The 15,311-nt window shown below is 35.3% G+C and overlaps 1 protein-coding gene across 3 annotated transcripts; it reads left to right on the forward strand.

The window, feature by feature from the left end:
• The first annotated feature begins 556 nt into the window (after positions 1-556).
• Positions 557-12,682, forward strand: LOC309476724 (uncharacterized protein). 3 transcript variants are annotated; one of them, XR_014198318.1, is made up of 6 exons: positions 557-1,222; positions 1,925-3,690; positions 4,078-4,185; positions 5,151-5,495; positions 6,042-7,262; positions 8,577-12,682. XR_014198318.1 is itself a non-coding variant. In XM_082139900.1 (6 exons), exons 2-6 carry the CDS (start codon positions 4,143-4,145, stop codon positions 8,735-8,737), a joined length of 771 nt encoding a protein of 256 aa, XP_081996026.1. In that variant the 5' UTR covers positions 557-3,690; positions 4,078-4,142; the 3' UTR covers positions 8,738-12,682. The 3 variants fall into 3 exon arrangements, 1 of the variants encoding a protein (XP_081996026.1); XM_082139900.1 differs by having other exon boundaries at positions 557-3,690; positions 6,042-6,134; positions 7,134-7,262; XR_014198319.1 differs by lacking the exons at positions 557-1,222; positions 1,925-3,690 and having other exon boundaries at positions 3,712-4,185; positions 6,042-6,134; positions 6,403-7,262.
• Positions 12,683-15,311: the final 2,629 nt, after the last annotated feature.

The following is a 15,311-nucleotide window of genomic DNA, read 5'->3' on the forward strand; positions in this document are numbered from 1 at the left end:
TCATATAATGCAGGTCGATGGTCACTGTCTCAAAGAGCATGCACAGAGTCCAAATTAAAACAATTCCCCGTCGTCCAAATTAAACAATTCCCCATCGTAAGTACACATTGATGGCCTAAGACACGAAACGAGCGGCTTGTGTGAGAAAACGAACAGTATTTATATTGTTTTTACCTCTTATACACAGCCATGTCCGAGTGATCTGATCTGACGTGTACGCAGACTGGTGCATAGATATATACACACTAGATGTCGCCTTGTCTATGGCAGTTCATTGGAACGAATGTCTTTAAGGCGACATCTAGTGTATATATCTATGCACCAGTCTGCGTACACGTCAGATCAGATCACTTGGACATGGCTGTGTATAAGTGGTAAAAACAATATATTGTTTAATTTGGACGACGGGGAATTGTTTTAATTTGGACTCTGTGCATGCTCTTTGAGACAGTGACCATAGACCTGCATTATATGACTGACAGACAAGAACGGTTTGACCTAAAAATATCAAAATTGAAACTACTGCGGAAAAAAAGACACCTACATCTTGCAGGCACTTATATTACATATGCAAACTGACAACATTTCATCCCAATTTCAAAAACATTTAGACTATTTATTTGCATAAAATGACAAAAAAGATGCCATGTTCTCACTGTGACAACTTACCCCAGTTGATTAGCTTATATAGTGGAGTTGTGCATTTAAGTCGTCTTTAGAGATTTTTTTATTCAAAGTTATAATCCAACTAGTGTAAACTAATTTTAAAAACAAGAAACCATCATGTTCACAACGATCAAGATCAACAATATTCCAATCATATATCTATTGTTTGTACTATATTGTTATCCTTTTCTTTCCCTAACTACAACAGGAGTTTTGATCAGTTATACTCTTCAAGAGGAACAAATGAATGTCCATTTGGAACCAAAGTACATTCAAGTCTGTGAAGGAGAATCAGTCACAATCAACTGCACTTTTCAGCCCGGTGGAAAATATTACGTGAAATTGTGCTATAGCCCGACACCTGATTTAGACTGTTACTCTCCAACAGACAAAACAAGTGAAAAGTGGCGTATTAATACAGGAAATAATGACACTTTGTCAACATTCAACATTAGTTCCATCAAGACCGCTGACAGCGGATGGTACTTCTGCATGGTTACGAGAGATATTCCTTTTTTGATACAAAAATGGAGTGAAGGAATACAAGTTCTGGTCGGTAAGTAAAAGGTTTCATCATGTTATAATGAAAAATTAAGATATTCTTCAGGTTCTGCACTTTTTTTTGATGTGAACTCCTCTGTACAGATGGTCAGATTTGGTCCATTGAAGCACAAGATGCTCTTTGGATGATTGTCAATCACGCTGGAGAACATGATGATCTGGTTTTACATAAACGTAATGAGTTCATGCAACTTGAGTGCTGCTGTCATTAAAGACTTTAAACTCAAACTAAAGACTTAATATAAAAAATGTGTGCAAATTGTTCTGCTGATAATATAATTTTTCATTAAAAATGCATAAGTATTCAAATGAAATAGGCCTATATGAATAAAATTGCAAAATAGACACATTTTCAGCAGTGGTCTGTTGCATCACACCTCACTGATTAGAGCTTGATCTCTGTATATAAACTGTTATGTGAAAACTTTTTTTGTACAAACTATCTATTATGTTGCATTATAGCTTTGATCAGATCAGATGTTTTTGGGGAAAAGACAATGTGAACCAATATAATGACCAAATTTCCAATTTGACAATAATTGTAGTTAATAGTATTCTATCACTTTCCCTTTAGCCATCAGCACTCATCAAGACATTGTAACCGCCCGAGTTCATAATCCTTCATTGAAATGAATGTAACGAGATTTACAGTTTCACGGTTTTAACAACTTTCACTGTTGTTGTCTTTTCTCTACAGATGCCAACTGCAACCCTGAATATCCGAATCAGACGGACAATCGACCGGACAATCCCACTACAGCAGATTTACCCACAAATTTCTTTTGTAATAATTTTCTATCGGAACAACTGAATGTCCATTTGGAACCAAAGTCCATTCAAGTCTGTGAAGGAGAATCAGTCACAATCAACTGCACTTTTCAGCCCTGTGGAAAGTATAAAGTGAAATTGTACTATAGCCCGACACCTGATTTAGACTATAACTCTCCAACAGTCAGAACAAGTGAAAAGTGGCGTATTAATACAGAAAACAATAAAACTTGGTCAACATTCAACATTAGGTCCATCAAGACCGATGACAGTGGATGGTACTTCTGCAAGGTTACGAGAGATATTCCTGTTCTCGTAGAAAAATGCAGTGATAGAATTCAAGTTGTAGTAAACAGCACATGTAGGATCATGGCCTGCATATAAACTCAAAAGACAAGGTGGGATGAGAAAGCAGAGAGTTCATGTCAATACCAAATTACCTTAGTGTGTAATATAACTGTTTGTGAATGCAAAATGTCTGCAAAATTTGAAAGATCAATTGCATGATAAATGGAGTTATTGTCTCCCAAAAGAACCGATTCTGAACTGCCTGAAACGAGTTGTCAGGTGTGTAACAAATTTGCATAATGCCATCCTATGGTCCTCATTGAAGATCTAGAGCTGAAATTCAGATGTGGTAATGGCCATTTAGTTTCCAACACGCACTGTAAGCGGCCGACCAATCACAACAGACTGAGCCATCTGACCAATCAGAGCAGAGCAGGCTCATAGAGAGACTATATATCCTTTATCAAACAATATGTGAGAAAAGAGGTGATGCTACAATGTATATTATGAAGAAATGAAAGTGTTTTTTGACCATGTTAATCGATTGAAGGAAAACTATATTTGAGTCTGCTTTTACTGTATGTAATGTGTAATGATGTTTGCAATGTGTTTTTTTATTTTTTTATTAAAGATGGAGATATACTTGTCTGTCCTTGCATTCTTTGTGATAGATAATGCAGTAAACATGAAAAATGTTTGATCTTTCTGTTTCAGTTTGACTTTAAACAGTGGTTTAGTCTTGCTTTTAGATTTAGCCTAATATTGAAACCACATTCAAACTGTGTCAAAGTTCTCAGCAAGTTGTGTGCTATTTCATGTATGAGATGTCAAAACTAAACTATTAAACGTACAGGATCCCAAAAACTATTTGGCAACTTGAGTCGCACTTAAAAAACGTCTAAATGGCTTGTATTCGACAAATTGAATCATAAATATTAGGCAAAATATCAATTAGTGCAATTTATTAGAACCTAATATAGGATAAACACATTCCAAGTTAAAAATTTAGCAAAAATATTTTTCCACAAAATATTCGACCAAAAAGAACTTCAAATATTCACTAAAAATGTCAGTTGATTAAAAGTCATTGAAAAAAAGGCTCATAAAGTTTTTGAGAAAAGTTCATGCAGATGCTAAATCTCTATCTAAAGCAGTTAAATGCTCAAAACTGTGACTTAAAGATCAAAATATGGTTTAAAAAAACACATTTTGAGGCCATTATCTTTTAAGCGATGCCTGCGTGTGAACAGAAGTGTCTCTGGTGTGTTCCTGGGACGCCTGATGTCAGTCGTGTTTTTTGTGGTGCTGTTTCTCATTTCTTGTTCACGTGGCTGACCTGCTTTCATGCTTCTATACTCTTACGTGGTACATCAAAGTAACTCACATTTTTCACCCACTTTTAGACCGGTAAGTGTAGGCCTACTATTTAAATACTTTTGAAGCCCATTCTTTTTCCAGTTGCAGATCTGATATGTTGTATATGCATTGTATTTAATGCATTTGAAGTATGATTATTTGCAAAATCCATTTGTTATAAACATTGTTGATTTGAATAATGTCAAGTAGATTTGAGCTTCCACAGGAAGACATCACAATGCTTTTCATAAGCTATCGATAGACAGCTATTCATACATGACCACACAGGAACCCTTCTGCATAGTTCTGCCAGACTTCAAGAGCTTTAACCACTAGTGAATGAGGAAGCTTTATGCATTCGCATTTAAAGACTTCACGTGCTGTGTTTGTAGAAGTTGGATCATTTCATTAGTCTTTTTTTCTTCTTCCCCTGTATAGAATACTTTTGCATTTACTCTGAGGTGGGTTTATTATTCAAGGCCCACTCTGTGCCCAATTTAGGCATGGATCGACTATGCGCTAGAATGGTTCTTCTTTTCGTCACTGGTAAGTGGAATTTCTGCTATTTTAAAAGCCTACTTTGATTTGATCTACCACATAGAACTGTTCAAATATTATGGGAAGTATAGTTTTTGACACTTCATAACCAACATATGACCACGGCTATAGTTGTCACAAAAGCTTAATCTCAGCAACTATAAGATTTCGTGTCAAAGTCTGATTTTGCAAATGTGTTTTGTGCATTTGTTAGGTTTTTGAACTAGATTCTTCAAACTACCACACCATTTGCATAAATTTTGTAAATTCTGTCCTTCAAACCAAAATTCTGTCCTGTGTTTTATGTCATTTATGCAGTTTATTATTTACTATATTTGTTGCCAATGGTTTAATGTCTTTTACATTTAGCCGTTTCATGAATCATTTTGTGCTTCATAACAGTTTTATTGTTTAAATTTGGCAGATAAGCTGTTATATAGCTTATAACATGGAATTTAATGGTAGATTCCCATTGCGACAACATGCCGCACTATGGAACAAAAAATGCATCTTATTTCCTGGACAAGAAATAGCTTTTTAATTGCTTTTTTTGTAGGCAAGACTTACTTAAGATCATATTTGACTAAGAAACTGACTTTCAAAAATAATCCTATCCCCTTTAATAATCACTGTTGTAAAAAGGACAATTAGCCCTGGTCTACTTTTTAGTATCTTCTGCTAAAATTGTGTTGATTAATTTGAATAATTAAAAATAATGTGTGCAAGTATGGGCAAACTACAGTACGTGTAAAAAAAAAATGCACTGGTTGATTGACCCAAAGTAGCTTATCTGAGGTGTATAGAGTAATTAAAGCCATATCGTTATTAGATATTTTGCATTTAAAGGTCAGCCAACTATCAACCAATATAAAAAAAGGAAACATTTTCACAAGGTCAATGTTCCAATCATACTGTTTGTACTTAGCGGCAGACAATAACTTATTGTTTTTCTTTTCTTTCCCTATCTACAACAGGAGTTTTGATCAGTAATACTCTTCAAGAGGAACGACTGAATGTCCATTTGGAACCAAAGGACATTCAAGTCTGTGAAGGAGAATCAGTCTCAATCAACTGCACTTATCAGCCTGGTGGAAAATATAAAGTGAAATTGTACTATAGCCCGACACGTGATTTAGACTGTTACTTTCCAACAGTCAGAACAAGTGAAAAGTGGCATATTAATAATGGAAATAATAACACTTCAACATTCAACATTAGTTCCATCAAGACCGTTGACAGCGGATGGTACTTCTGCAAGGTTACGAGAGATATTCCTTTTCTCGTACAAAACTGCAGTAATGGAATACACGTTCTGGTCGGTAAGTAGAAGGTTTCATCATGTTATAAAGTAAAATCAAGATATTTTATAGGTTCTGCATTATGGTCACTTATCAAATATGTCATTTTTTTACATAGATTGTGTGAACAACATGGTCAGATTTCAATCCATTGAAGCACAAGATGCTCTTTGGATGATTGTCAATCACACTGGAGAATATTATGATCAGGTTTTACATAAACGTAATGAGTTCATGCAGCTCGAGTGATGCTGTCATTAAAGCAGAAGAGGACTTAATAAGAAATTCATATACATTTTTCACTTCACCTTTTCACTCAAACTGTTTGTGGGCAAATAAAGACAGTGTATACCAGTATACCAATCGCCAAATATCCGATTTGACAACAACTATCACTTTCCTTTGCCGTAAGCTTCGCCAAGACATTTTAACCACCAGGGGTGAGTCTAGGATCTCAATATTAGGGGGGCTCAGTCCCCAATGTCCTCTGCTTCTGATCCTGGCGCTGAATGTAACAAGAGATTCACAGTTTTAACAGCTTTCACTGTTGTTGTCTTTTCTCTATAGATGCCAACAGAAGCCCTGAAAATCAGAATCAGACGGTCAATCAAACACAAAATCCCACTACAGAACATAAACCAACAAATTGTACGACGAATGGTGAAGAATCTTTAATATTTTGCTTTTTACACTTTTAAATACTCTGCATTTAACACTTTGCATTTTAAACTAAGAAACGTAAACTATTTACATGTACATTTTGGTCAACTGCGTGAACTCCTCAAGTCACGAAGTAATGGATTTATTGAATATTAACTCCTATTTCTACCTTTACTACAGTTGCAAGTGGTCGAGTGTAGCTTTGTCTTAAATATCAGTAAACTTGTTCTCAAATGCAAGTAGGAAATAAAGTGTACTATTCCTACAGAATTAATTACAGGCATTCAATTGACATTGGACAGTGGGGTCCAGAAGTCTGAGACCACTAGAGAAAATGCTTCAGGTTTGGTTGCTTCTAATCTAATACAACTGAATCTGAAATATTTCTTAATAATTTTATTTTGTATTAAATTTGTTTAAAATGCTAAATCTTCTGTACATATTTAAATTACGTTTTGAATCTAAGATTTTCAATGTGCTTTCAGCCTTTTAGATCCCACTTGCACGTACTGTATGATATAAAATTTTTGGAGTTTTGTAATTGAAATCATGGCGAAAAAATACCTGCAAAGCAACTAATAGTTTGTAAAGCAGGTGCGTAAAGAGATTTTGAGGGAAACTTGTTTGCAGTTGGGGGAAAAAACAATCATTTTTGATTCGATACAACTCAATCAGATTCATGAATGCATTCTTTATGAAAACGCATCTTAATACACTGTAAAAAGTGATCAATTGACTTAAATAAAAAAAAAGTGAGGAAAACCGTTGCCTTAAAATGATTAAGTAAATAAACTTCATGCGCAATTGAAAAAAAGAAGTTCTGTGGAATTGTCAAGTTCACATAACTGAATTTTTTCAAGTTTATTTACTTTTCCTCACTTTTTTTAAGTTAAGTCAACTGATCACTTTTTGCAGTGTACTGTAACAATAGGAAGAGCCACACATCTGAAAGAATGACCTAATAATATGCAATTTTTTGTTTCTTTTTGTCTTTTACAGCTACAACAACCGTGAAATCGTCAGGTCCCCCCAGTAATCATTGGTGGATATGGCTAGCGCTGGCAGTTGGATGCGTAGTACTAGTTGTGTCAATTGTTGTCATATACATCCTCACTCGCAAAACTACAGGTACATCTACAATGACTCAATGTTGCATTTAAATAAAGTCTTTGATTTGTCAGATATTGTTTAATCTTAAACAAATTTATTTAAAAAATATAATGTTAACTGAACTTCGACCAAAGCTAAAGTTAAGATGCTTAAGTTTAACGATGTCATCCATTGTCCGTCCCACATTAATATATTATATGCTGTGTATTGCTCAGTATGTAAGCATCATAATACAATATGACAAAACATCACTATGATAACGAAGTTAGAAAATTTTATATAACTTTACCAAAAAACCTGGTAGTTGTGCAGAAAAATTGTTTAGAAATACAGTAAAAATATAAACGTATTTTCAGAACATGTACATTTTTCAATTTAAAACTGTAATTTACAACAAAAATAATAATAATAAATAAATTCTAAACCAGTAAATACAACAGCCCTTTTCAGCTGAATTATTAATTTAACAACATAAGATCTTCCATAAAGAAGAAAAAAACATTATTATTAAAGTGAATAACCATTAAATGTGAAGTTTCACAAAGTTACGGCTTTTTACTGTAAATTATAAGATGACTGTTTTTTTTTTTTCTTCCAAAAATGGTACCTTTAACAGTATTGTACAGTAAAATTATATGAAATGTAAGGTTAGATCTATTACAGTTTTCCCCATAATGGAACAATATATTTTTTACAATGCATATACTACTTAAGCTTTGTGGTTATGAATGGTTACATCCTGTAACAATAAATGTTTGCTATAAACTGAGGCACGAATCTAGATTACTTCTTGCTGTATGGAGTTTTTCGGTTCCTTGCCACTGTTGCCTTTGGCTTGCTCAGTTGGGGATATTTTGGGGATATTTAATTTAATTTTATCAATCAATAAATTCCTCTTGAAACAAACTTTGTTGTATTATTTTCATTTAATACTGTGAAGCTGCTTTGATACAATCTGTATTGTGAAAAGCGCTATACAAATAAACTTGACTTGACTTGACTTGACTGTACTTAAAATCATGCCATGAGAACTCTTAAACGTCACACCGATTGATTGAGAAACCGAACCCTACTGAGAAACAACAACACATCTTCAGGAGTCTTTGTTCAAGGTCAGATGTTTCCCTGGTTGCAAACTGAGCGCTGAATGAGTGTGGGTGGCATGTGGTTAGTTAGTTAGCTCCAGTATATGACGATTAAACTGCCTCTCATCATCTGTGGTTAACTCGAGCAGCAGAAGCATGCACAGCAAAACTTTCCTCCAGACCCTCAGCGTGGCCTGTGCTTTGCACCGTTAACCATTTGATGTAACTCTACGTTATTTGTTTCTAGAGATCATATATGAGAACACCAAACCAGTGGAATCGGGCGGCTGGAAGCGAAATCGGAATCAGATGGAGATCTCCAACTTGGCTGCATCCAAAAAAACTGAAACCATTAAACCGCTGAGGAAGTATGACACTCTTTCAAGCAACAGAAACCGCAGGTCATGAGTATGAGAATTGTCCTCTGAAAACTATGGAAACCCATTTCCACCACATAAGAAGAAAGAAACATCGTGCTATGGTAAATCTTGATTATGGCATTAAAAGACAATTATCACATAAAAAGTCGACATTATGTTAAGTTGAAATGTCATAATTTCGAGTTAGTATGTCATAATTTAAACTTTTATGTCATCATTTAGAGTTGGTATGTCATAATTTCGACTTTTCATCTGATAGATTTGACTTACTATGTCATATTTTGACTTTTTATGTCATAATTATTTGCAAAAAAAATTAAAATCCCCTTATGTATAGCAGAAATGGGCTTTCATAAAAAATATTCAATGTTCTAAATACTGTAAGCACACATTTAATGATGTAATGTAGCATTTTTCAATAGTTGGGAAGTTGTAAATATAATGCTGATTTTCTTTTATGTTTCTTGAATGACTCATAAATGTCTTTGTAAACTTGTAAATTCATGAGAAACCTAATTTTTGTTGAATGACTTTAGGATGTATCATAGTGAAACATTCCGTGGACTGTGGTTACGAATAAATGTGAAAAATAGAAAATCATTCACACATATTTTCCACTCTGAATTGCTCATTATTGGATATTTTGACTGCACAACATCGGTCTATATGTGACCCTGGATCACAAAACCAGTCTCAAGTCGCATGGGTATATTTGTGGCAATAGAGGGTTTCACGTTCTGGGCGGTAACCCGGATGCGCGGCCATTATGGAGGCACTCGGATGCAAACAACAGTATGGATTGCACTGTTTATGTACTACTTAACACATTGTTACACTAATCAACCACGGAAAAAAACACGTGGTAGGTGTGAAATCATATAGAGAAGGACTTAGTAAGCAGGAGAGAGCGCACAATGTTGACAAACTAAAGTTAATATGTGGTAAAGATCTGAATGAGCTAGCTTTTCTAGCCCTTACTGCAATTCTTCCTTATATTTCTTATCCCGACATAGGCTACGTTCAGATTGTCAGTCCAAAAAAGCACATGAAATCCGTTTCAAGCTACATGTGGTTTGAAATCCTATTCAAATCACATATCAGGACATCAGCTTCAGTCTGAACGCTCTGATCGGATTTTGCGTGGTTTATGTGACTTTCTCACGCCAAAGCTGCAAACCCCTCCATCAACGCAACGTCACTGCCATATTGCCAAAGAGCTGCATGAACACACAAATCGGATCTGAACAGTTGTGATACACAGTGTGGACATAATTTTAGATCAGATTCCAATCGGATACAAAGATAATCGGATTTGGACTGGCAGTGTGAATGTAGCCATAGTTAACTAACTTACGTCAACATTTTAGCCATAGTCAACGCTTCATTTACACATGTGGCTGATGCTGTACATTAAGTTACCTCTCTCAACCACAAACGCCTCCTTTCATCGTTTTTTTGCACTCTACTCTTTAACTTTTGACAGTCTATAGAACTCGAAATGTTTTTTCCCCGATGCGACCGATTAGTACAGACCAAAACTGGACCATTTTTCAGCAGCAATACCAAATTTGCGAGTCCGTTCAGTTCAGTGGCATTGTTTACGTTCAATGCCTCCAAAATGGCCGACTTCCGGATTGATGACGCGTAGTGAAAACCCTCTATAGCCAACAATACATTGTATGGGTCAAAATTATCGATTTTTCTTTTATGCCAAAAATCATTAGGATATTAAGTAAAGATCATGCTCCATGAAGATATTTTGTAAATTTCCTACCGTAAATATATAAAACATTTATTTTTGTGAGTGAATGCAGCACAATCGCGAACATATTGATGACTTTAAAGGCGATTTTCTCAATGTTCCGATTTTTTGCACCCTCAGATTCCAGATTTTCAAATAGTTGTATCTCAGCCAAATTTGTCCTATCCTAACAAACCATATACATCAATAAAACATTTATTCAGCTTTCAGATGATGTATAAATCTCAATTTAAAAAAAATGACCCTTCGTGACTGGTTTTGTGATTTCAGAGCTCAAAGGATCGGTTGACTGTGATTAGATAACAAACCATATACTGTGACGGGCAAAAGAGGGAAGAATATGAGGAATCGAGCTGTTTCATACTCATGAATCATTCATTCTTATGAAGTAATTAAAGGAACTAAGAACTTTCTTTAAACGTCCGTTGTTGTCACATAACCTGTTCTAACAGACGCCACAACACGAAATAAAATATACCAACCAGTCACTGCAAACTAGCCGTAATGAGGGAGACAAAGTTACCTCAGATATTGCCAATAAATTAAATTAAATTAAATAAGAACGTTCAAACTGTGAACTAATGTATTTCATGACTGTTAGAATAAAATTGGACATCAGGATGAAGTCAAATTTGATTTGTGCGCGAGAGCTCCGCCCACACAATCTTCTGATTGGCTGTAATTAATGATTGATTATGTCGTGTTTCGAAGCCTTGTCTCGTCTGGTGCGGTCTGGTGTGGACAGACAAATTGTCGCTAAGAGTTTTTTAAAATAATTTAAAATCAATATTGTTATTCAGCAAGGACGCATTCAATTGATCAAAAGAGACAACATATTTCTATTTCAAGTAATTACTGTTCTTTTTTGAAGGCTGGAGTAATGATGCTGGAAATTTAGTTACTTTAAATTGTATTATTATTACACAATATTACTGTTTTTACTGTATTTTGATCTTAATATGCAGCCTTGGTGAGCATACTCTTAAAGGGATAGTTCACTCAAAAATGAAAATTCTGTTATGAAGCGACAAGAAATCTTTTTGTGTGCAAAAAACTAACAAAAACATTAAGGTTAAGCCACTGGAGTCGCTGGACTATTTTAACAATGTCTTTGCTATACCTTTCTGGGCCTTGAAAGTGGTAATTATGTTGCAGTTTATGGAGGGATCAGAAAGCTCTCGGATTTCATCAAAAATATCTTAATTTTTGTTCCGAAGATGAACGAAGGTCTTACGGGTTTGGAACGACATGAGGGAGAGTAATTACTGAGAATTTTTAACTAACCCGAACCATTTTAGGTTTCCCAAAGAACCTTTTCTTGAACAGTTCGTAAAAGAACCATTTTTCTCCCCATGTAATTTAAATAATCTGAAGAACCTTATTCCACTATAAAGAACGGTGAAAGGTTCTATGAATGTTAAAGGTTCTTCATGGAACCATCAATGCCAATAAAGAAGCTTTATTTTTAAGAGTGATAAGAGACTTCTTTCAAAAACATGTATAAATCTTATCAACCCCCAAACCTTTAATATATGTTCTGGTGTGAAAGATCCTTAGATGGTCATTGGCTGAAATGCAGAGGTAGGACAGTTAGAGCCTCATTATGTGTATTTTCAAAGAACCGTCAGAAAGTGGGGCACAGTCCTGCTGAGAACAATTCTGCCCCAGTTGCAGACTGTGCATTTAATGCGTAAAAAAACACGAAGGCCTTTGCCAAACAGGGTCATGCTTACCGACAGGAATTGACGGACACTTGGGTGCCCTTAAAAGCGCAGCCTCAAAATTGTATCAGTTCCTGCAGTTCCTCTGTGACCTAGATTCAACCAAACTGAACAGCAGTAAACTCACAAAGCTAGAACGGTCATTGGGACACTAATTGTATCCTAAGTCAATACTTTGTGGGATAAAAAGGGTACAAAATAGGCCTTTAAACTCTTTCAAAATGAGAAGGTGCGTGCACCTTCAGGAAATGTGAGTCAACCTCATGAGGTCTAAAATGGCATGAGCTGTTTTATTTTCTAATCATTTGCTATTCTTGCAACCCTGTTACCAGCATTTGAGACTGTCTAAACACAGCAGAAATGCTGACTGTATGATTTCACTAGTTTTATTTTATTTATTTTTTTGCTGTGAGACTACTGTATCTAGTATTAGACCAAATGTTGGTTTGTATTACTAATTTAGATTTCCAATAAAATAAATATTAATACATTTGTTTAGTCCTTTTTGACTTACAATAATCTAGATGACAGGGTTGAATGCTTGAGTCCAAAAGGTTAAGAACTTAGATACTTTATGTGTTTAAACTATACATTTCTTTTTTGGCTTCAAAGCCTTTTTTGTTAGATAATATTTTAAGTAACATATCTAATAATTCTCACAACAACATCAACATCAAAAACTCAACTTAGCAGATTCACTCATCATTGGTCAGCCCACAAAATTGCACACTTCCCTATAGCCTAGTAGGCAAAAAACTGTGGGCTATGTGACAAAAGAAGTATGTCTGAATTCACAATACTCATAAAACAGTAGGCAAAAAGTACCGGATGACCTACTACTTCCAGCAAGATTCTGAAGTGTGCATTCCATGGACACTTTACTATCCCATGAGGCCACGGGAAAGGATTTATGAATGGAGATGAAGTGATGCAACTGACGCTGGTACTGATAGGTCACATGATAATGACAATATGGCTAGAATACATTCATAATATACACATTCGTGAAGTAAATACTCAAGAGAGAATGCGATTTTGGACGCAGCCACTATCCAAATGAACTTAATTCCCAGATTAGGTCAACAATACTCATCGATTCGTTTCTTGGTAAGACTAAAAACATTAGGCCTCTCCAAAATACCCACATGCGGTCTTGATCATGAGAGTGTGTGCATGCGACAGGAAGTAAGTACACAATACTGTGGGTCTTATCGCACACTAAACCAACACTGTCTCGAATATTACGCGTATGCCATCATGCATCATGTTCAGGAACTCACGTATATGCCCTTAAAGGGATAGTTCACTTTGAAATGAATTTTTGGTATGTTTTAGCTTACCTCAAGGGCATCCAAGATGTAGGTGTCTTTTTTTCCGCAGTAGTTTCAATTTTGATATTTTTAGGTCAAACCGTTCTTGTCTGTCAGTCATATAATGCAGGTCTATGGTCACGGTCTCAAAGAGTATGCACAGAGTCCAAATTAAAACAATTCCCCGTCGTCCAAATTAAACAATTCCCCATCGTAAGTACACATTGATGGCCTAAGACACGAAACGAGCGGTTTGTGTGAGAAAACGAACAGTATTTATATCGTTTTTACCTCTTATACGCAGCCATGTCCGAGTGATCTGATCTGACGTGTGCGCAGACTGGTGCATAGATATATACACACTAGATGTCGCCTTGTCTACGGCAGTTCATTGGAACGAATGTCTTTAAGGCGACATCTAGTGTATATATCTATGCACCAGTCTGCGCACACGTCAGATCAGATCACTTGGACGTGGCTGCGTATAAGAGGTAAAAACGATATAAATACTGTTCGTTTTCTCACACAAACCGCTCGTTTCGTGTCTTAGGCCATCAATGTGTACTTACGATGGGGAATTGTTTAATTTGGACGACGGGGAATTGTTTTAATTTGGACCTAAAAATATCAAAATTGAAACTACTGCGGAAAAAAAGACACCTACATCTTGGATGCCCTTGAGGTAAGCTAAAACATACCAAAAATTCATTTCAAAGTGAACTATCCCTTTAATTCATGAGATTCCACTGTAAGTTACATTAATTAGATAGTACATATAATTTGGTTGTCAAACAAAGTTTTGCACATTTTATAGGTGCAAAGATTAGTATAGTATGTGTATTTTGTACAACATTTGCAACTGCTTTTTATCACTTAAGTAGCACAATTATTAAATTGTGTCATAGGGACTGCTGAACAGACATCTAGAAGTTTATTTTAAAATGCAAAGTATTGAACATCAAAATAAAGTAGCCTACTTGCACTAACCCCATCGTCTTCACGCCCACTTGAACACCTAGGCCAAATACAGGAAATACATCATGTAGTAGACAAGTGGTCAAGTGAACAAGTGCAGAGACCCCAAGTGTGCGTATTTAAACCATAGACAGATTTAAACAGACCCATATTTTGGATCAGCCCTGTTCATATAATGTTCATATAAACCTCCTGTTTGGGCATAGTGCCCTCAGGTGTTCATATAACACAACAACAGGCTTGTCTGCTTTCTAGCAAGAAACATAAACATTAATTATCAAAATGAAATGTAGCCTATAAAATTAATTTATATATAAAAAATAACTTTAAACAATGTTATTTCTTGGGTGTCACAATTTTAACCCTTTCATGCATGAATTATGATAACCTCAGTCAGGATTTTTTTCCCTATGTGTTTTTATTGCTCTTAGGGCATGAAAAACAAGAATTGATTTTTATTTTATTTTTTTACACATTTTTCAAAGAGATCTTCAGATGTCCACTTGAGTGGACAGCATGCGGTTATGGTTTAAACTGAATATATACTGTATTAAATTTAAGACAATAATCAAACAGATAAAGTATGTGAATTTAACAAACTAATCAATACAATTATATCAAATCATGTGAAAACTATAAAATATATACAAAAAATATAAATGCAAAATATTGCAAAGGCTTCATACAACTTCATACAAGTTGCACTTCGCGTATCTTTGACATCAGAACACGAGGACGTGATTCCATCAGAATTTTCTACAGCCTGTCAAGGTACAACTGTGGAAACCACTCAGATGCTCCCTCCAGTGCACCAGAGTATGGAGATTTACCCTT

This window comes from Leuciscus leuciscus, assembly GCF_965113295.1.
Source record: "Leuciscus leuciscus genome assembly, chromosome: 15".
NCBI classification, from domain to species: Eukaryota; Metazoa; Chordata; class Actinopteri; order Cypriniformes; family Leuciscidae; genus Leuciscus; species Leuciscus leuciscus.

Excerpts from the sequence above, each read along its gene's own strand:
- LOC309476724 (XM_082139900.1), top strand. The coding sequence starts at position 4,143 with ATGGATCGACTATGCGCTAGAATGGTTCTTCTTTTCGTCACTG. Across the intron at positions 5,496-6,041 it reads TGGAATACACGTTCTGGTCG|ATGCCAACAGAAGCCCTGAA; the intron begins GTAAGTAGAAGG and ends TTTTCTCTATAG. Across the intron at positions 7,263-8,576 it reads CCTCACTCGCAAAACTACAG|AGATCATATATGAGAACACC; the intron begins GTACATCTACAA and ends ATTTGTTTCTAG.